At 40.0% G+C, this 22,389-nt stretch overlaps 1 protein-coding gene across 1 annotated transcript in view; it reads left to right on the forward strand.

Moving 5' to 3' along the window:
• The window catches only part of Potea (POTE ankyrin domain family member A), a 134,747-nt gene that overhangs the window by 87,216 nt on the left and 25,142 nt on the right, over positions 1-22,389 (forward strand). The window contains exons 41-49 of the mRNA XM_060381358.1: positions 430-523; positions 2,276-2,349; positions 4,374-4,467; positions 6,660-6,730; positions 9,603-9,696; positions 12,764-12,831; positions 17,812-17,905; positions 19,037-19,065; positions 19,158-19,230. Coding sequence (XP_060237341.1) covers positions 430-523; positions 2,276-2,349; positions 4,374-4,467; positions 6,660-6,730; positions 9,603-9,696; positions 12,764-12,831; positions 17,812-17,905; positions 19,037-19,065; positions 19,158-19,230 — 691 coding nt within the window. The remainder of the gene's footprint in view (positions 1-429; positions 524-2,275; positions 2,350-4,373; positions 4,468-6,659; positions 6,731-9,602; positions 9,697-12,763; positions 12,832-17,811; positions 17,906-19,036; positions 19,066-19,157; positions 19,231-22,389) is intronic.

Below are 22,389 nucleotides of genomic sequence, written 5' to 3' on the forward strand. Positions count from 1 at the left end.
ATTAATTCAAGAATGGACATCAGCAAATATAACAAAATATTACACACTGACTTTGCTTAGTTTTTATAGCAAAAGGAAAAGATTTGTTTATATATGTATATATGTATGCTTACGCACACACACATATATTTAATATTTGTGCTTATTGCAAATACTAAGTAGGCATTCTGAAGTTAACTTCTTGTTTAAAGATGCACAGTGCAGACTTTCTGTGTATAATGATGTTTCTTTTGGACAGCTGTGGTCAGTTCCCATATGAAGAAAATGTGATGTAGAGAACATTAAGGATCTTGTCACATGTTTGTTTGTTTTTCTGTACATGTGTCCTTTATTTATATTTAGTTGCTTTTGGTATAGAGTCTGGTTGTATTATAGAAAAGATGTTAGGACACCTCTGTGCAGATCCCTTAGGGATACTAATTTTTTCAGCCCACCTTTGAGCAATTTCAACTGAGGTGGAGTGCTCAAGTGCCTACGGATCCTGAAGAAAGTGGAGAAAACACAGGAGCGGCTGAAGAGAAAGGTGAGAACTCTGTTAGTAAGAAGTCATTTGAAGAAATACCTATCATGCCTGGCCCAACCCAAGACCCACCCCATGGGAGAGAGCCAATCCCTGATACTATTAAGGAGACTCTGCTTGCTCACAAACAGGAGCCTATCAGAGTTTCCTTCTGATAGGCTCCACCCAGCAACAATTTAAAACAGATGCTGAGACTCATAGCCAAACATGGGCAAAGCATAGGGTGTCGAGTGGAAAAATGGTGGTGGTGGGGAGCGGGTAAAAGGGCCACAAGAAGACCAACAGAGCCAAATAAGCAATGCCCAGAGGGGCCCGAGGAGTCTGAAGAACAAAATCTAAGGACCATATATCGACTGAACCTAGATCCTCTACGGATATGTAGGCTGTGGGCAGCTCAGACTAGAAAGGAAAGTGGGGGATGTCTCTGACATGGACTCTGTTGTCTGATTTTTGATCACTTCCCCCTAATGGGACTGCCTTATCAGGCCCCAGGGGAAGAGCGTGAACTTAGTCCTCATGTGACTTGATGAACTGGGGTGGGTAGGTAGGAGGGGCTTTTCCTAAGAAATAGGGGAGAAGGAATGGGAGAGGAGGATGGGACTGGGAGGAGGGGAGGGGCCCTTTCTCAGAGTTCCCCAAGGCATTGTTCTCCATGAGTCTTTCTGGTTGTTGTTGTTGTTTTCTTTCAATTAATTTATTTATTCACTTTACATGCCGGTTGTAGCCCCCTCCCTCCTCTCCTTGGTGATCTAGTCTAACTTTTACATTTTCCTTAGAAGCTTGTAAATTCTAGTAATCTCGTGTGTGTGTGTGTGTGTGTGTGTGTGTGTGTGTGTGCGCGCGTGCGCATACAAAGGCTCTAGATAGGGGAGGGGAATGAGATGGATATTTGAGGAGGAGGGAGCAGGGTAAAGCTACAGCCAGGGTGACTGAAAAAAGCATAAAGAATCATATGATTGACTATTTACCTGAAAAGAAAATCATGCATATGTAAATACACTTTATTAAAAAATATATTTGTCACCTCTGTTGACAACGCTATTTGCAAGAGCCAAAGACCTCCTGACAAAAACCCCCGAGATCAGGCATGAGAAAGCCTCTCCTGGGTTGTCGATCAGGGCTCTCCAAGACATTCCATAAACCCAGAGGAACCTCTGGACCCTGTGTCTGAAGGACAGGGTGTCTTCAGCAATAGGTACTTACCTTCCATCTCTGGAGGACAGCCAAGGGCAATAGCAATCGTCTGTCATGTTTGCGTGATGACACGGACTTGCACAGTTTGTTTCTCAAGCTGAAGTTGTTTCACTGGACCGCTTGTGCACACTGAACTCTAACATTTTATCTCTTCCTATGTATCTACTTTGTAGATGAATCTCTAGATAACCACACACTTTCCCCAAAAAGTGGAATAGAAAGCTGAAATGAGTGTTTAATCATTAAATTAAAAACCCTAAGTGTGCTGGTGGTGGCATATGCCTTTCTTTCAAGCACTTGGGAAGCAGAGGCAGGTGGATCTATGTGAATGAGAGGCCATCCTGGTGACTAGAGTGAGTTCCAGGACAGCCAGGGCTACACAAGAAACTCTGTCTCAAAAACAAAAACAAACAAACAAAAAACCCAACAAAACAACCAAAAACCAAAAGCCTAATTCTTTATTACTTCGCTTTTCAACATCTGTATCACTAGTTAAATAGATGACCATGGGTATTTCACTGTTTTAATGTCTGCTTTTAACTACACATATGCATCTCTCAGGAGCCACAACAGTACAACTGAGGCCAGAGGAGGAACAGATCAGATGGTATGGCAGTGACAAGGAACAGCAGAAGGTATGAAGGACTTTACATTTTCACATTAACATTCTTCTCCCTAATAAATATTTAACACATGATAAGTGAGTCACAAGTCACATTGTGCTGGAGGATTAAAAAGATTCTTATCTAATAATTAATTTTAGAACCTTTTGTCAACTGTGCTATGTGTAACGTTTTCAGACTCTACAGTAACTGACTTCTGCAAAGCCCTGTCCTGGGATTTCTGTGACAGTCTTTTCTAATTACTGGGGTTCCATATCTATCATATCTTACCTAGTACACAGACAGAGCAAACTTGAACTGGTGCGTAAATAGTTTAAAGTACAAACTGTGGACGAACGACCCCTTCTGAGATGGATCAATGCTTTGATGTTCATTTCCAATGACTGAAAATTGACCCAAAATTTTCTACTCTACTGTTTTTCTTTGGGCTCTTGCTACCTCCGTTATATCAGGTTTGCATAAGAACAGGGATGTACACTGGACCCCACTAGGGATAAACTGAATGCTGTCTTCTAGAATGTGGCTTTTGGTGTTAAGCGTCACGTAATAACTTTCACTGTTATCATTATTTTGGCGACAAACATCAACAAATATAATAAAACATTGCACACTGACTGTGCTTGGTACCTTGACTTCCTTGAGGTTGTACTCTTTAACGTCTTGCCTATTTTAGTTTGTATATACAATGTGTAGGAAACAGTGACAGATGCATGCTGTCTCAGCACAGCAATGACGCATAATGCCTCGCTGCGGCCATTTTATCTGCTTTGACCTCGAATAATCTCCAGGTACTGAGTATCCTTTAAGTTCTCTGTTATTACACCCTGGACAGGGCAGAGTCGGCCCTGCAACAGCCAGCAAAAGCCTCACAGCTTCTGTTAGAAAGCAAAGGTTTCAGTTTGGTGAGCTCGCAGGAGGGCCTTATTTTCATGGGGATGGGAGTAAGAGTGAAATTTGATCTCTGTGCAAGTTCGTCCTTATTGGGGCATCTGTGCTTTCCCACAACAAGAAGTAAGGAATCTTGGGAAATTCTAGCAGAAGGATGTGTGACCATAGAAATCACTAGAAAATAACCACCATCAGTCATATGTATTCTTATATCATCTGAACAAAATGTGCCAGTCAGTGCCCATCACATTTTAGGAACTTAGCTCTAAAGTTCTTCTGTCCTGTTTCTCATGAATATCCATCTACTTATATCAAGTCCCTCTGAACTGAAAAAACTGTTGTGGAATATGTTGTATTTTCATTTAGCTGTAGGGTAAAGAAAGTTTCTCCATATGGCCCATGTATCTAGTTCTTTGTATTTATATGAAGAGGATCAACAATAACACTGTACAGCTTATTCTCAACATATACTATAAACCTTATATAAAGCTTACTTATTATTATTTTAATATTATTATATTACATATAAAGCTTACATTATAAACCTCTTTTCCCTCGACATTTCTTAATTTGACACAAAATGTTTCTATGTAAGTTTTCTCAATGTCCCACACTGTCATAGTAAGAGAATAAGATTTGTTTAAAAATTTGGTGGTTATGTGATATTTACATATACTAGTCAGACATTCTGAAGTTAAATTGTTTAAAGATGCACAGGGTAGATGCTACTGGCTGTGGTCATGTCTCCTCTGGACCTCTATGGGCAGTTACCATATAAAGGAAAATGCAGATGTGTAAAGAACTTACATAAGAATCTCCTCCCCCATCAGTGGACTTAGAGGGGGGCAGAGAGGAGATGAGGGAGGGAGGGTGGGATTGGGAGGTAATGAGGGAGAAGGCGACAGCTGGAATACGAACTAAATAAACTGTAACTAACATAAAAAATAAAAATTTAATTAAAAAAGAAAAACAAAAGCAATAAAATACCCAGAACAGTGTTTCTAACTCAGAAAAAAAGAATCTCATCACATATGTTTTTGTTTTTCTGTTTATGTATCTTTTAATAATATCTAATTGCTTTTGATAAAGGAGTCTAGCTGTGTCTTAGAAATCTCTGTGCAGAGTCTTACTGATACTAATTTTAACAGCCTGTCTTTGAGCGATTTCAATCAAGGTGGAGTGCTCAAGTGTCTATGGATCCTGAAAAAAGTCGAAAAAACACAGGAGCCACTGAGGAGAAAGGTGAGACTGTTAATAAAAGTCATTGTAAAAATGCCTGTTAAAATGGGAAGACAGAGACATTCTCGTCACCAAAGAAATTTGCCCCCAAATATTTATGAATAAAAATAAACACCAGCCAAAGACCACACAGGGAGATGGCCTGGAAACCCTGCACGGAGATAGCCTGGGAAATAAATTCTTTACAATTGAAAAGCAATGGTTTTATAAATGTAGAAAGAGGGTACCAACAAGTCTAAGAGACAAAGAGTAGAACCAAAAGACAAGCTTGCATCCATAATCATTTCTGGGAAGACAGTAAGATTGATTTACCAGGTTTTACAGAACTAGGTTTTCTTTACATTAGGTGAACATAAGCACGATGGCCAGTTGTAAATATTCTGAAGTTAATGTCATGGACTGCATGGCTCTTTTCATCCACTGCTTCTGTACCTCTCTTGTTGTAATGTCCATATTCCTCTTTTGCTCTCCTGATCTTTTCCATCCTAAATTTATTCTTCAGAAGACAATACCTGTGTATGTCCCTCACTGATATGTTTGTTTATCTCCAACTCATTTCAGAGCCCAAGCCTAGTAAGAACTCAAGGAACAACTATTGAGTAAAACATATGTGACATTGCTTACACAAAGGATGTTTCAAAAATGTTCCCTTTAGGCCAGAAATAAGAGTTAGGTATCTGTCCTCTCAGCAGTCGGTAATTGTGTATAGCTCTTCATCTGAAGATGGCTTTGACTGTGGCATGTCAAATGGTGTGGCCATTGCTCAGGTTTTTTGTTTTTTGTTGTTGTTGTTTTGCAACCATATTGTTTAGATTTTATGAGGGTAGCCTCTTATATACAGAACACATAATCCCACAGTAGACTTCCTGGCCCTATGGCACTTACAACATTTCCTCTTCTGCCATATTCCCTGAGTATGGGGTGTATGGGTTGTGATGTAGCTGTATCCATTGGGCATGGGCTTCCCTAAGTCAGATGCTTTCTACATTTTTATCAGTTGTGACCTTCTGTGCTGGTCTCTGTGTATTGGATAAAGAAGCTTCTTGTATGAGGGTAAGAGCTATGCTTATCTGTGAGTTTCAGGAAGTATTTAGAAGGCAGTGACATTAGGATGTGAGAGCAGTGTGTGGACCTCCAGGTTCCATGACCTCCCTAGCCTCAGGCTTAAAGCTCAAAGTATCAGGCATGATTTTTCTCCTCTTGAGAGGGCCTTAAGTCTACTTAGGCTGTTGCTTAATGTCAAGGGATGAGTTTTCTAACTGTTTATCCAATGCCAAGTGGTCAGTCTAAAAACATATATAGACAAGTAACACAGAGCAGATTCAGCAGGCTGTATTTATAAATTTGCACACGCACGCACACACACACAGAATAAGAGAGAAAGTGAGAGAGAAAGATTTGTAATAATAATTTAAGAAAAAGAGGCCAAGAAGTTAAGTTGGAGAGCATGGGGAGCAAAGGAGGGGTTGGAGAGAAGGAAGGGAGGGGAGGGATGATGTAAATACAGTAAGTGTTTACAAAATTTAAAAACTAATTTAATAAAAAAGAAAAGAGAATTCAGTATCTGAAGGAATAATTGACACCTCAAAGAGAATGTAAATTTTTGGAAAAAAATAGTGTTTTTTAGGTAGTTAAGGGAAAAGCATACATGTCGAGCTAAGGGATGTAGGTAGAATCAAGGAAGGTGGCACACTTTGTGCCAAAACTTCTAAGAAGGGAGCCATCCGTCGGAAGAGTAGAGGAAAACGTTTCAGCTTGAAGGGAGAAGGTGCTTATCTAAGGAGATGTGAGAAGCTGTGATTAAGAAAATGCCTGGCAGATTGTTGGAGCAAATAGCGTGCAGAGTGGACACAGAGTGGCTGGATGTGATTTCGTGTTCCCCCAGTTCTGCTTCCAAAGTTGTGCTCGTTTCTGCTTACTGGAACCACCTGCGCATGCATCTCTGACGTGTGTGTTTACCTTCAACATCATGCCTCCTCCCGTGTGTCTATTTAGTGTATAAATCCCTAGATAATTTCATTTCCCAAGCCGGTAAATGTCTGACTGAATACCAAGCTGAAATGGGTGTTTGTTAAATTAAAAATCCAATTCTTCATTACTTCTTTTCTCAATGTTTGTATCACCAGTTAAGTAGATGATCATGGTTATCTTACTGTTTTAATGTCTGTTTTTAACTACACGTGTGTATCTCATAGGAGCCACAACAGTACAACTGAGGCCAGAGGAGGAGCAGATGGGATGGGGCAGTGACAAGAAGCAGTGGAAGGTATCAGGAGTCTACATTTTTCCTTAAGCTTGTTTTTACTGGTGAATGTTTACTACAGGCTGAGGCGGTTATAGGTTACGCTGTGCTAGTGAGACTGAGGTCAAGTCCAAAATATGACATCTAATTTTAGAATATGTCAATTGTACCATGCATAACATTTTCAGGATCTTCAGTAACTAACTCCCTCTCAGCCTTGTCCTTGGATTTCTTTCATCAGAACCTTTTTTCTTATTGCTGCAGTTCCATTGCTACAACATCCTCCTGCAGAGACAGGCCAAATTTGAAGTGGTGACTTGGCAGTTTAAAGTATGAACATTCAGTCGCAGAGTGATTCCTTCTGAACCTGATTAATGCTATGATGATTGTTCCCAATGACTAAAAATTCTACTATGCAGATAAATAGATATACAGATATTTTTTCTCAAAATATTTCTTGACACTAAAGAGACTGAATTTTTGCTGGACCTTGCAGCCAAGTTAATAATATCCTTGAGATCATCTATAACCATGAACTTAGCCTGGTATCTTACTATGTACTCAGCCTGTTTAAACTTAGTCAGCCTCTAAGAGAACAGTTCAACCTTACTTGCCTTATTCATGCAATCAGCTTTACAACCTGAGCTAAATGCACAGCATTAACCTTGAGCTATGTACTATCCCATTCCTCCAGACAGAATAATGTATGTGTGTATGTATGTTGTGGTATCATTTGCTGAAGGCATCCCACACAGTGACAGTAACCTTAATAATATGTATCCTATATGTTTTGGAAGCAATGTGTGGCTGTAGTTGATAACAGCTGTTTGCCATTTTGAGTGGCATTCAAGGTTGGTAAGGAGATTCCTTCCCTTTAAAGCTGTACTAAATATTTCTGTAAAAATGTCCTTATTCCTAAGTAAAGATTGATCATCTTACCCCAGGTCCTCTTTCTTGTTTATCTTCTTTTGGTGTACAGATTTTAGCATGTTTATCCTATCTTATAGCTCTAGTATCCACTTATGAGTGAGTATATACCGTGTGTGTCTTTCTGCTTCTGAGATAGCTCACTCAGGATGATCTTTTCTAGATCCCACCATTTGCCTGAAAATTTCATGATTTCCTTGTTTTTAATTGCTGAGTAGTATTCCATTGTGTAAACATATCATAATTTCTGTATCCATTTCTCTAGCTAAGGTCAGATGGATGGGGAGGAGGACCTCCCCTATTAGTGGACTTGGAAAGGGGCAGGGAGGAGATGAGGTAGGAAGAGTGGGATTGGGAGGGAATGAGGGAGGGAGCTACAGCAGGGATACAAAGTAAATAAACTATAACTAATATAAAAAATTTAATTAAAAAGGTCCTTATTCCTGTATTTTTTGCTCTGTACAAAAAATACAGAGCAGAGCCCTTTGTTAGGGACACATACTGATACAGACACCACAGGCACAGACATGCACAGGCACAGCTACAGAACAGAAAGACTAGACGCACACATCAGAGAGATGATAGACCAGTAAACAAACTACACAGAGACACAAGGCACAGGGAATGAGGCAGAGAATTTGGGCTCACAGTCAGTAAAATTAACCAGTGAGGAAACTGCTGTATTTTCATTTGTTAATGCACCATCAACACAGATTCCACCAGAACATTTCTCTTCATCCTCAGTGTCTTTTTTTTTCAATTTTTGAAAAATTTATTTATGTTTTTATAAATTACAGTTTATCCACTTTGTATCCCCACTGTAGCTCTCTCCCTCATCCCCTCCCAATCCCATACTCTCTCATCTCCTCCCATGCTCCTCCCCAAGTCCACTGATAGGGGAGGTCCTCCTCCCCTTCCCTCTGACCCTAGCCTACCAGGTCTCATCAGGACTGGCTGCATTGTCTTCTTCTGTGGCCTGGTAAGGCTGCTCCCCGGTCAGGGGGAGGTGATCGAAGAGTCAGCCACTGAGTTCATGTCTGAGACAGTCCCTGTTCCCCTTACTAGGGAACCCCCTTGGAGACTGAGCTGCCATGGCCTACATCTGTTCAGGGGTTCTAGTGGTTCTTGGTTATCTCTGTGCATCATCTTTGATTGGAGTATCAGTCTCAGAAAAGACCCCTGTGCCCAGATTTTTTGGTTCTGTTGCTCTCCTTGTGGAGCTCCTGTTTCCTCCAGGTCTTCCTATCTACCCCTTCTTTCATAAGATTCCCTGCACTCTACCCAGAGTTTGGCTATACATCCTCAGTCATATTAGCAGAAGAAAACACAAGCACCAGCCACTTCTGTTTCTGTGGCATGTGGGTGCAAAAGTGGCCCTTTGTGCCTGACACATTTCAGGAGCTTAGGCTTTTAAACATTTTTATTCTCCATCCCTTATGAATGCTTCATATAGTTTTCACTATTGTGCCTTAATTTAAAAAACTTTCGTGGGATATATAATTTTCTCATGCTTCTATTTAACTGGTAAACTGGTAAGGAAGTTTTCCATATGCCCTGGTCTCTCTATGCAATCGAATCTCTTCTTATTAGAAGCTTTAGCTAATATATGTAGAACCTTAATTCTATAACAATGATCAGAGCAGTCTCAAGAGGACATGGTGAAAAAGGTCTTTCCTTGTGTATTTCTTGTGTTACAGTAAAAAGCATTTTCTTCCATGCAGATCAACTCAGTGTCTCATCCTGTCATAGCAAGAGGAGAGTAAGATTTGTCTTCACATGATTTTTCACAATTCTTGTGGTTTGTGAATATCGTAAATAAAGAAAATGTGTTTAGAGAGCATGTGTAAGGATGTTTCCAATTTTTTGTTTTCTGTACATGCAACTTTTCTTTATTTACAACTGATTTTGAGAAAGGAAAATGTGATATTAGGAAATCTTGGCAGTTCCTTACTGGTGCTCATTTTATCAGACTGTCTTCGAGCGGCTGCAGCTGAAGTGGAGTGCTCGAGTGTCCGTGGGTCCCGAAGAAAGAAGAGAAAACACGGGAGCCACTGCAGAGAAAGGTGAGGACTCTGTTAATCAAAAGTCATTGCTGGGCTGGAGGGATGGCTCAGCTTTTAAAGGCTAGGTTCACAACCAAAATAAAAATTCTTTTCAGGGAATGCCCACTAAGACGGAAAGATGGAGACACTATCTTTACCAAAGAAAGTTGCCCCATGAACATTTAAGAGTGAGAAAGCACCGAGTGACAGCAATGGATGGATGCTCTCAGCCCCTGAAAGAATTCCTATCCAGATGCCAGTAGAGAAACTGTCTTAGGATAAAGAGCAACAGGCTTTTATTTAAAATGAAAATGTTGGGAAACAGAGGAGTGTTAAAATGCCTGAAGTTCGCAAAGAATAAATACAGGGAAATCGTGCTGGTGATATTAGCGGAGATCAAGGAAATGAATTCTTTACAAAATGAAAGGCAGTCGAACTATACATGTAGGAAGGATGTAAATAAGATAGAAGCAACAAAAGGTCTCAGCAGTGAACAGTAGGACCGAAAGTCAGTAGGCTCCTTATTTCCCTCATTGCTAGTAATGCATTAAGAAAGGAAATACAAAGTCTTTTTTCTTTAATTTTATATTCATTTTCATTAATTATTATTTTATTTTCTTTTATTATATATTAATTACGCTTTATTCACTTTGTATCCCCCCATAAGCCCCTTCCTCCTCCCCTCCTGATTCCATCCTCCCATCCCCTTCTTCACGAATGCCCCTCCCCAAGTCCACTGATAGGGGAGGTCCTCCTCTTCTTCCTTCTGATCTTAGTCTATCAGAGCTCATCAGGAGTGGCTGCATTGTCATCTTCTGTGGCCTGGTAAGGCTGCTCCCACATCAGGGGGAGGTGATCAAAGAGCAGGCCAATCAGATTATGTCAGAGGCAGTCCCTCTTCCCATTACTATGTAACCCACTTGGACATTAAACTGCCATGGGCTACATCTGTGCAGGGGTTCTAGGTTATCTTCATGCCTGGTACTTGGTTGGAGTGTGAGTCTCTGGGAAGACCCCTGTGTTCAAATTTCTGGTTCTGTTGCTCTCCTTGTGGAGTTCCTGTCCTCTCTAGATTTTACTATTTCCCACTTCTTACATAAGATTCCATGCACACTGCCCAACAGTTGGCCATAAGTCTCAGCGTCTGCTTTGATAGTCTGCAGGGCAGAGCCTTTCAGAGGCCCTCTGTGGCAAGTTTCTAGCTTGTATCCTGTTTTCTTCTTCTGATGTCCTTCCTCTTTGCCTTTCGGGATGGGGATTGAGCATTTTAGTCAGGGTCCTCTCTCTTGGTTAGTTTCTTTAGATGTACAGATTTTAGTAGGTTTAGCCTATATTACATGTCTATATGAGTGAGTATATACCATGTGTGTCTTTCTGCTTTGGGGACAGCTCACTCAGGATGATCCTTTCCAGGTCCCACCATTTACCTGCAAATTTCATGATTTCCTTATTTTTCATTGCTGAGTAATATTCCATTTTATAGATGTACCACAATTTCTACCCAAATTAGTTCATTAATTATTTTAAAAATTAATTTTTATTTTATTTTTACAATTTATTCACTTTATATACCTATTGTAGCCCCTCCCTCATCTCCTCTTGGTCCTTCCCACCCTCTGTCCTTCTTCCCCTCATACCCTCCCCTAGTCCACTGAAAGACTCCTCCCTTGGCATCTGACTCTAGCCTATCAAGTCTCATCAGGACTGCCAGGATCTTCCTCCTCTGTGTTCTGACAAGGCTGTACCATCAGGGGGAAGAGCTGGCTACCGAGTCCATGTCAGAGACTGCCCCTGCTCTCCTTTCTAGAGCACCCACATGGAGACTGAGCTGCCTGTGGACTACATCTGAGCAGGAGGTCTAGTTCCTCTCCATGCATGGTCCTTGGTTGGCGCATCAGTCTCTGCAGTCTCCCTGCCACGGGCTCAGATTTTTTAGCTTTGTTGGTCTCCTTGCGGAGCTCCTTGTGGTGGCTTTTGTATACAGTAAATGACAGGCAGCCCTAGACAGGGGTACATGTACCCAAGTTATTGTCAAGGACGGTTCCTCCTTCTCTCTGACACTTCTCTGTCTCTCCTGCTTCTGCCTTCCACACCTCCTAGCTTTCCTGTCCCCACTCTCCAGAAATCCCCTCAGGCAGTACCTGTGTACAGACACCATGGAAACATTTGCTGTGTCCAACACATTCCGGGGCATGAACCGATGCACCCAGGGCTCACATGCCAGCACCCACAAAGGGCTCACAGCCCTTGTAACTCCAGTTCCAGGGCATTTAACACCGGATCCTGTGCTTCATGGGTACCAGTCATACACGTGGCGACAAAGGCAGAAGCAGCCAAGACGCCCATACATACAAAGTCACGAGAATCATAATTACAGTAACCAAATATTGAAATTAAAGTAAAACAAAAAGTACTCTAAACATTGTCACTTCTAGGCCAGAAGCAAACAATTAGACATTTAAAGAAATACTTGACATTTCAAGTGGGAAAAAGACATTTGAAAAAGAACCAAACTCTAAGGTAGTTCAGAGAAAAGCCCGTGTTGACACGGAGAGTTCAGGAAGACTTCACATCCTTTGCTGAATTTTATGAGAAAGAAGAGGTGTGTCAGAATAATAGAGACACGCACTTGCAAAACGAGGAAGAGGTGTTTACGTAACGAGGTGTGAGAACTTGTGAGTAAAAAAGTGGATCTTTGATATTTTCCGAACTCCAGGTAGAAATAGTGTGCACAGTGGCTTACTGGGATTCTGCAGAATCACCAATTCTGTTCCTGAGTGTGCGCTCATTTCTGTTTACTTGGACAGTTTACGCATTCATCTTTGACGTATGTGCATAATGTCAATGTGGTGCCTCCTAGTACATGTTTGCCTGGAAAATGAAATTCTTATAGTTGTATACATTTCATAAACCAGTGAATAAATATGCAGTTGAACATTAATGTATCTGAAAGGTCTAATGGTTAAAGCTCAACTTACTTTTGCTGAATTTTAAAGTTTTTTAAAATGAATGATTATATAGATGCTCTTTTTTTTTTCCTGATTGCTCACGTTGTTAATCTTAACCGCTTGTGTGAATCTGTTGGTAGAATCCACTACACTATTTACACCTAAAGAACAAACAAGACGTCGTGGCCATGAGAGGAAGCCACGGTTGGTATGTGAAAACAAAGATTTCTTTTATATTGTTTTCTTTGGTTAAAAAAAAAAATAAAAGATGGTCAGAACCCAGTCCAGTCACTTTGTGGACTGACTCAGAGAATCACTAGATGATAATTTAATATGCACTTTAACACCTTAAAAGCTATTTCTCAGTAAGGCATATTTTAACCATCCGTAGAGACTAATGCCCAACTCTTATTCTTGATAGCTTTTCACAGGGTTTCATTTCTGCTTTTTGTCCAATCCCATAACCACATTTTATATTTGCAAGGTAGATTAAATTTGACTTAACACTAAAATATGTAAGTTATTAAACATTAAGTTAATAAACATTAAGTTATTAACAGTATGTGTAGTTATCACCCCTGGACATGATTAATGTGAAATCACTGCCATTTCCATTCAGTCAGATTTTTGAGATTTCCTATTGCCAGTTATCGTTGCCTGAAAATAAACTTTTACTTCATTCTCTCAGTGCCATTGTCTTCAGTACATCAGTGTGTGAGACAGTGGAGTTGTACACAGATCCCCACTCCCGAGGATTAGACTGAAAGCTGAGTCCAGTCTCTGTTGCTTTTTCTAACCAATACCGTGCTATTGGAAACAAGGCAACTGCTGCTTGAGTCCTTCATGTAGAAGCTTTGGTTGCTATGACCTTTGGTTGCTATGATCTTAATAAATTCCCAGTTACTGAGTCGAGGTGATTAGGACATTGTGCTGTAATCATTCAAGGGCAGCAAAGTGGGTAGTAAAACACGAAGATTGTTGCTTCATGTAAAATCAGAGATGATGTCATCACAGAAAAGATTGCCCTAGTTTCTCTTTAGCATGGGGACGAGAGAGAGAAACTTGAAATCTAAATTCCATGAAGGTCATTTGTATGTGAGTCTTTTGTGTGTCTGTGTATTTCATGTATGTGAATGCTCAGTGTGCTTATGTATGCATTCATGCATGTGAACATGGGCACAAATACAGTAAATTATGTGTGTTGGTGAGTCAGGCTTTCCTCAGAGTCTTTCTATTGTGAATTTTAGAATAGCTTGTTCTGGAGTCTGGAAATTCTTCTTTCTTAGCCTCCCATCTCCTTGGAGAAACACTAGGACAATAAACAGTATTGCTGTGGGTTCTCAGATTTCGAGCTCTGATCCTCATGCATGCATGACATGTGTCTTTGCCCACTTAGTCATCTTTGTTGCCTGAAGGGCTTTCTCAACATGACTGTTTTGCCACCAAGTAAAGAAGAGGAAAGAGTTCATGGGGAAGGACGTGTGTACCAAGAGTCCTGTATCATATCCATTCATTTGTGCCTTAGCATCTTGTTTATTCATGGAGGCCAGAAGTAACTGTAGTGAGAATTTTGGAGTTTTGGTTTCTTTTAAAAACACGGAAAAATAAGAATTTGTTTTTGTTTTAATCCCAGGTGTGGGGATGTGGGCTGCTTCACAGCAGCTGACTGTGATTTGCCTTAGGCTCTAGCAGAGGCGTGGTTTCACCAGCTGTAGAGAGTTTCTGCGATTGTGTGACATTTGTAACTCTGGGGACTGTTCAGAGGGTGTATAAATGCTAGTGCACCAATTGGAGGGGGGTGTTGGTCTTTCAGGGGGTTGATGGTTGGTTGTTGGTTACTATTGATCATGGTTTTTAAAGCAGTCATGAACAAAGAAGAAACAACAAGAACAAAATAGATATACGGACGGTGAAGATCAAACTTGCTCCAAGGTGCTTGATGCTCCTATCAACAGAAAGTAATCTAAAGATAACAGTGTCCCCTTTCTGACACCTGACTTCATTCAGAGATCTCTTTCCTTTCCTCTCTCTCCTTTTTTTTCTGTCATATCTAGTGTTAGGAGGTTGGAAGGGAAGAAGAAAAGTGGTGGGGAGGGGTGGAAGAAAGAAGAACCCACAAAGTAGAAAACACAAGCTACATGTACCCATCGTTTTTATCCTTGTAAAACATGGACAACAAAATGTACCAACCAGTGACTGTCATGATTCAGTGATTTAACAAAACTTAAGATCAACATTTTTTATTTAAAAAAATGTATTCTTATTGTGCTTGTGCATTTAATGTGTGTTGGCATGTGTAGGGAGGTTATAAGACAACTATGTGAAATTCCTTCTTTCCTTTTCACTTTTGAGTTCCAGAGATTGATCTCAGATCACCAGATTGTGTGGTGTGCACCTTTACCCATGTGTGCCTTCATATTTTCCTTTAATTTGTTTTTAAATTTTAAAATTAAACTGTAACACTTTCCCCATTCACTTGCCTCACATCAGTACCTCACATGCCACACAACCCTACTCCCTTTCAAATTCATGGCTTCTTTTTCTTTGTTACTGACAGACACACACACACACACAGACTCACACACACAGACTCACACACACTCACACACACATTTTGCACCAAGCAAACAAGAAATACACATACAAGAAGGTAACCAGTAATTTGTATTCAGCCACGAACACTATGATCCACAGCAATGAACAGCACAGCAAGATCTCCCTACAGGTGCAATGGTGACACTCATATCTTGGTGGCTGTCTGCTTGGATTTAAAGCCTGTTCAGCAGGAGGAAAATTATGCTTGGTACTGGAAATCTAGCTGACTTTGCAGGGCTAGTGAGATTGTGGACCTTAGCGGAGACTTTCTACTAATGCTAATTATTATTATTATTATTATTATTATTATTAGCATATATTCAAATTCAAGCATAAATTTGAAGTTTAAAATATATATTTTGTCCTTACATACATGGGAAAGTGTAGCCCATACCCCCATTTCTTTTTGATATGTTCGGCGAGGAAGACTTTCATATGATACCTAATATTTGCATGCTTTTTAACCTTAATCTAAGTTTCCCTCATGGCTAGGTCTTTCTTTCTAATCTCTTTTCCTATTAAAATAAATTCCCCCAAATATTTTAGACTTTAATCCCTAAAGAAGAACATATGCTCAGCATCACATAATATATTATTTTTTTCTTCTGTATTTCTTCTTTCAACAAGAGTGTTTCTGTCGTTAGAATTCTAAATATGTAATAATGTTTTATAACAATTGGAGTATGAGAATATGCTTAAATACATGTTCTAAAAAGGTTCAGCCTTTTTGTATTTTTTTGGCTTTTTGTATTTTATTGCTTTGTTTTCTTTTACCTTTTTATTACTTTTCTTTTTCTTGAGTCTTTTGTAAATTTCACATCACGTATCCCAATCCCACCCATTTCCCCATCTTTTTGCATCTGCCCTCTACCCTTGCAACCTCCCCTGGAAACAAACATAGAAGCAAACTTCTCGCTGTGGAAGCTGCAGCGTGTCGTGGTGTGTCTCACAGTAAACCCTTTGTCCACACTTCTTTGCTTGCAAGTGTTCACTGCAGTGAGTCATTGGTCTGGTTCGAGGCCTCTGGCTCCTGCTACTCTATCAATACAGGATCCTCATTGGAACTCCTCTTGGATATCCTGTTGTTGCCCTGTGTCGTGGAGACCCTATAGCTTTGGGTCTGCACGACTGGACTTTTCATGTGCTCCAGCAGTCCATAGATGGGGTACCTGTTGGGTGGGCCATTTCGGAGCCCTGGATCTGGGCCTGGGTGGAAGCTAGGCTGGTCAGTCTGCCAGCTCTCCTTCACCCACACCACCAGGGCGAGGTCTTCAGCAATGCCCTGACTGGCTCAACCAATGCCTCAGCTGGCAAGAGGTAGGGCCAGCCCTTTCACTTTCTTGCCATTTGGCCTGCTCACCCTTGCCTACGCCACCAGGGCCAACTCAACTGTGCTTCTCGGGTGAGGTGCTGGGCCTTCTTTTAGAGTGCTGCAGATAGCTAGAAGGTGGGCCAGTGGCAAGCAACAAGACAGAAAGGGCATCTCTCCCTCAAACATGCCCCCACACTGGCCAGTGAGGGGGTAGGGCCAGTGCTTCTGAGCTCATGTCTTTGGGGCTGGCTCACTTGCAACCTCCCAATCCCTCCCCCCCATTTTTTTTCCTCTACTGCACTTCCTGGGCTTCTCCTGAGTGTTGCAGCTGCTGAGGGGTGGGGCTAGCTCTGCACAGCCCTCAGGTATCAACGTGGCCCCTGGCAGTAGCCTAGACCAGGGACATATGCATGTCCTTTGATAGTAACAGACCCTGGCTACTGCAGAGCCATAGACCCAGACATGACCCTAGGCAGCAGCACAGGCCAGGACCTCAACCATGGCCTCAGGTGGCATCACTGGCCACTCACATCAGGCTGTTCCTCACTACCCTCTTGCCTCCAGTTCTGCTTCTCTCCATCATGCTCACTCCATTCCACTTCTCCTCTTCTGTCCCTCCCCATGATCATCTTAGTGGTTCCTGGGGCCTCGGGGTACTGAGGTTGTCCCAGAAGTGCTATGCCCCTCCCTGGACATGTGGCACTGCGAGGGGTTCATCTCAGGCTTGCTCCGCTCAGCTGGGCCACATGGCATCAGGCAGAGCCAATTCCTCAGTTCTTTGAGGAATGCACATAAGAATTATAACATCACTTTATTATGTAAATACATAGATTGATTTTGTTCTGTCTATAAATATATCTTTTCTGGTCCTCAATGGTCATTTTAAAATGTGATCGTTTTTACTTATTCTTTGAATTTCATAAATACTTACAATGTATGTTGATAATATTTGCTTTAGCTGTTCCCTATCATATACGTCTCTCAACTTTGTGCATTATTACTAATTTTAATAACTTCATAGTTCGATTATTGCTGTCCATATGTGTATATGTATATGTATATGTAGATATATGGGTATGGGATCATTTGATGTTTGTGGTCAATTTATATAGTAAGAAATATAGTGAAGGTAAAATTGATTTAGAAAGGAGCATATTTGAAGATATTTTTTAAAATTTTTCAATACTTTAAAAATGTTATTGCTTTTAAAAGAGATTATTTGGGGGGGCAGAAATAACTGTGGAAAATTTATTTGATTCATTATGGTACTAACTTTAACAGAACATCCTGGAGCAATTTCAACGAAAGCGGAGTGTCCGGGTATGTGTGGAGACAAAACAAAGAAGAGATGACATCAAAGCTGCTCAGATGACATGTAAGAGCTGAATTTCATAAGCGAGGAGGACCGAGAAATTACCTCACGGCTGAAAACTACCCATGAAATGTTTATGTAATGTCTCTTTTCAGATGCAGGTTAAACAGAATCTCTGAGAAGGCCCAAGCATGGGTTTTAAGTGAGGTATAGTAAGAAATGAGGGCTATTTAAGAGCAGTGAATGAGGATGATGAGGAAACTTGAGGGAGCATTATGAAGAAGGCTTCGCTACATTTCCATTGAAGTCAGATATATCTTTGGTGGTAAAAAAAAAGATCTAGTAAGAAAGAGTGGTGAAGTTCAGCCAGCATTTCTCTTGTCCATCAATGTGATACATGAAGGAGTGGGACTCCTTCAAACTCCACGCTGTGCAGCAGCTTCTGTTGTTTTGTTGATAGAATCTCAATAATTTTGTTATAGGTTGGAAGACCTGAGGTCTCTCATTACAAGAGACCGAGGAAATTATGGAAAAATTTAACCGCCTATCAGTCATTTATTTACATTAAAGTTGTACTTTCTATTAAACATAGAAATTTAGTCATTTCAAAACAATTTTGAAAAATTGGCTTATATTTTATTGTGACAATTGTATATTAGAGGAAAAATTTAGGATTTATGTTGTAGCTTAGGTTTATATATCTTTTATAAGGTGCTTACCAAAAATTTCTGTAAACTAGAGGAAATGAAACACATTTCTAATCTTCTCCAAGTGCGTGCAAAAATGGAGCATTTTAAGCATTAGTACTCTACAACTAAATATCTGTGAAGACAAATAATTTACCTACTTCATTGAACATTTATGACTGAATTTGTTTGCTAGATTACAATATCATGGCAAAATCATGAAATTCTATAGTGTAGTAGCCAGTTTCCTTCCAATCAGTTTTGAGCACCATATTAGCATCTGTCTTTTCTTCTTAGTAACATTCATTTCCCCCCTGCTGGATTTCACTTCTGTTTCTGTTCTCATTAGACAGAATAAGCAATGTGAAAATACACTGAACCCCATATTTAGGGGCAGTATCTCCAAGTGGTTAACTATGACAGTGATTTTCTACACTAATCCTGTATGAAATTCTTATTGGCTTTGTCATATTAATATATAATTAGTTACACGTCTTTGGCTTTTCAGACTCTCCTGATAAACGCCCCAAACTGAAGGTAATAATGTTTACATGTTATGATGTATTATTAGCTTCCTAATATATGACCTATGTAAACATCATTAAATACGTCCTATTGAACCCATGCAGACTGCCACTGAAAAGCAAGATTCTGTACCAATTGAAGACCCAGTAATAAAGCGTGAAATATCATTGATGGCAGGTAAATTTAGAAATGGGAATTTCTCTTTAACAAGTGCTTATGAGGATTTGAAATGATCAGCCTTTGAATTTAAATTATTTGGCTCTTCAAATTTGATGGATGAATTTTATGCAAACAATTTAAATATCATTTTCACTATCATTGTTTCATAGCGAGCTGCATGCAAGCTTAAGATAGTTTCTATAACTATCTTATAGCTGTAACTCAGTTTCAACTTTTATAGATTGATATGTCAACAGTTCTATCCTGAAGGCACAGTGTTTCTTAGGGTTTACAGAAAATTAATTTTTTAAATCCACATTTTAAAAAGATTAATAATATTTTCTTTCTTACCAGTAAAGAAATACTTTATTATTATTATTATTATTATTATTATTATTATTTTAAATTTATTCACTTTGTATCCCTGTTGTACCCCACTCCCTATCTCCTCCTGGTCCTACCCTCCCTTCCTCTTCCCCCCTATCCATCTCCCCTAGTCCACTGATAGGGAAAGTCCTCCTCTCTTGCTCTCTGAAACTAACCTATCAGGTCTCATCAAGACTGCCTGGATCCTCTTCCTTTGTGGCCTGGTAAAGTCACCCCACCAAGGTGAGGTGATGAAAGATCAGGCAACCGAGTCCATGTCAGAGATATCCCCTGCTCTCCTTCCTACGGAATGCACATGGAGACTGAGATGCCGATGGGCTACATCTGAGAAGGGAATCTAGGTCCTCTTCATGCATGGTCCTTGGTTGATGCATCAATTTCCGCATGCCCCCCTGGGCCCAGATTTTATTTTATTTTTTGGCTTTGTTGGTCTCCTTGTGGAGCTACTGTCAACTCTAGGTCTTCCTATCACCCCCTTCTTCCATGGGACTCTCTGCACTCTGGAATCTTATGAAAAGAAGGGGGAGAAAGAAAGATCTGGAGGGGACTGGAGCTCTACAAGGAGAGCAACAGAACCAAAAAATCTGGGCCCAGGAGTCTTTTCTGAGACTGATACTCCAAGGACCATGCATGGATATAAACCTAGAATTTCTGCACAGATGTAGCCCATGGCAGCTCAGTCTCCAAGTGGGTACCCTAGTAAGGGGAACAGGGGCTCTCTCTGACATGAACTCAGTGGCTGGCTCTTTGATCACCTTTCCCTGAGGGGTGGGCAGACTTACCAGGCTACAGAGGAAGACAATGCAGCCAGTCCTGATGAGACCTGATAGACTAGGGTCAGATGGAAGGGGAGGAAGACCTCCCCTATCAGTGGACTTGGGGAGGGGCATGGGAGAAGAGGGAGGAAGGATAAGATTGGGAGGAGATGGGGGAGGGGTCTACAGCTGGGATACAAAGTGAATAAATTGTAATAAATTAAATTGTAATAAATTAAAATAAATTAATAAAAAGAAAAAGATATAATGCATAAAGATAAAAAAAAAAAGACTCCCTGTACTCTGCCCAAGTTTGGCTGTGAGTCTCTACAGCTGTTTCAATCCCCTGCTGGGTGGAGTCTTTCAGAAGACATCTGTGGTAGGCTCCCATTGTGTTCTTCTGGGTTATCTCACTCAGGATGATCTTTTTCATTTCTATCATTTGGCTGCAAATTTCATGATTTCTATATTTTTGATAGCTGAGTAGTATTCCATTCTGTAAGTGAACCACAGCTTCTTTATCCATTCTTCAGTTGAGGAATATCTAGGTTGTTTGCAGATTCTGGTTATTACGAATAAAGCTGCTATGAACACAGTTGAGCAAGTGTCCTTGTTGAATGGTTGAGCATCTTTCAGATATATGCCCAGGAGTGGTATATCTGGGTCTTAAGGTAACACTATTCCCAATTTTCTGAGAAAGCGCCAGATAAATTTCCAAAGTGGTTGTACAAGTAGCACTCCCACCAGCAGTGGAAGATGGTTCCCCTTTCTCCACATCCTCTCCTGCATGTGTCTTTACTTGAGTTTTCGATCTTAAGCCATTCTGGCAAGTGTAAGATGGAATCTCAGAGTCATTTTGATTTGCATTTTTCTGATGACAGAGAATGCTGAGCATTTCTTTAAGTGTTTCTCCACCATTCAATATTCAGCCGTTGTGAATGTTCTGTTTAGCTCAGTACCCCATTTTTAATTGGATTATATTTTCTCAAAAATTATTTATGTGTATAAATTCTGCTACTTGGTAGAATGAGGCAAAAATTTCTCATACATAAAAGTTTTCAGTGATCCTGTATTACATACAAAGAAACCGTTTTAAAAATATAGACATACTTTCATATTCAGGCTGCAAAAACCGTGTACTCAGCAAACTTTGTGTATTTTTTTTTTGTAATTTATATGCTAATATCTTTAGTTCTCCTTGGCCATCATGGTATCCAGGCTATAGAATGTGTCCATATGATGTGGCAAGCTATGTTTTCCTTATGCTTTAACATTAACAGTCTATATATTAAAGAAAGTGTCAATTATGTTCTAGAATATTTACAGTCACGAATCTAGACTCAAATACTCAACAGTCTGCTTACATTCTCTCCTCTCCTACTTGGCTACTTTTCTTCTGATTTCTTTGTGATTATAGTCTCTGTTGGTTTGCTTGTTTATTTATGTAAATTTGTTTGTCCCTAGTTCCCCACCCCCTCACAACATCTCTATTCTACCAGTGAACTAAATTCTACTTGATAATAGTTTTTTTGGTAAGGCTGTTATATGAAAGAAGCAGACATTTCTGAGAAATATTCAAAGTATTCTGCCAATATAGACGCACATACAAAGAAAACATTAAAGTGAACACAACCATATCATCATTTACACAGTTTTTGTACATCTCCAAAGACAATGCTAATGCCAGCATCTAATCCTTTGGGGAATCACAATTTATATCTCTACTCATTAAATGAAATATTGCTCTGGGCTGATATTTAATAATTTTTTACTTGAGAGATTATAGAGACATAATCAGAGTTTAGGATTGCACTCTTTTTACACGCTGCTTTCTTCTGTTAGATCATTTCTCACCAGTTTTCACCATGCCATCCATATTTTCTCTTCACATTTACAGTGAACTAGCTCAGTTGAAAAATGAATGCTAAGCACTCTAATAGTTTATTTCTAACCATTTTAAGATTATACATACAATTATCATATCTGACTACAACTCAGTCTTCCATTTTAGAAATTATTCAGTTTTACTAATTAT

Source organism: Meriones unguiculatus, chromosome 4 (assembly GCF_030254825.1).
Source record: "Meriones unguiculatus strain TT.TT164.6M chromosome 4, Bangor_MerUng_6.1, whole genome shotgun sequence".
Classification (NCBI taxonomy): Eukaryota; Metazoa; Chordata; class Mammalia; order Rodentia; family Muridae; genus Meriones; species Meriones unguiculatus.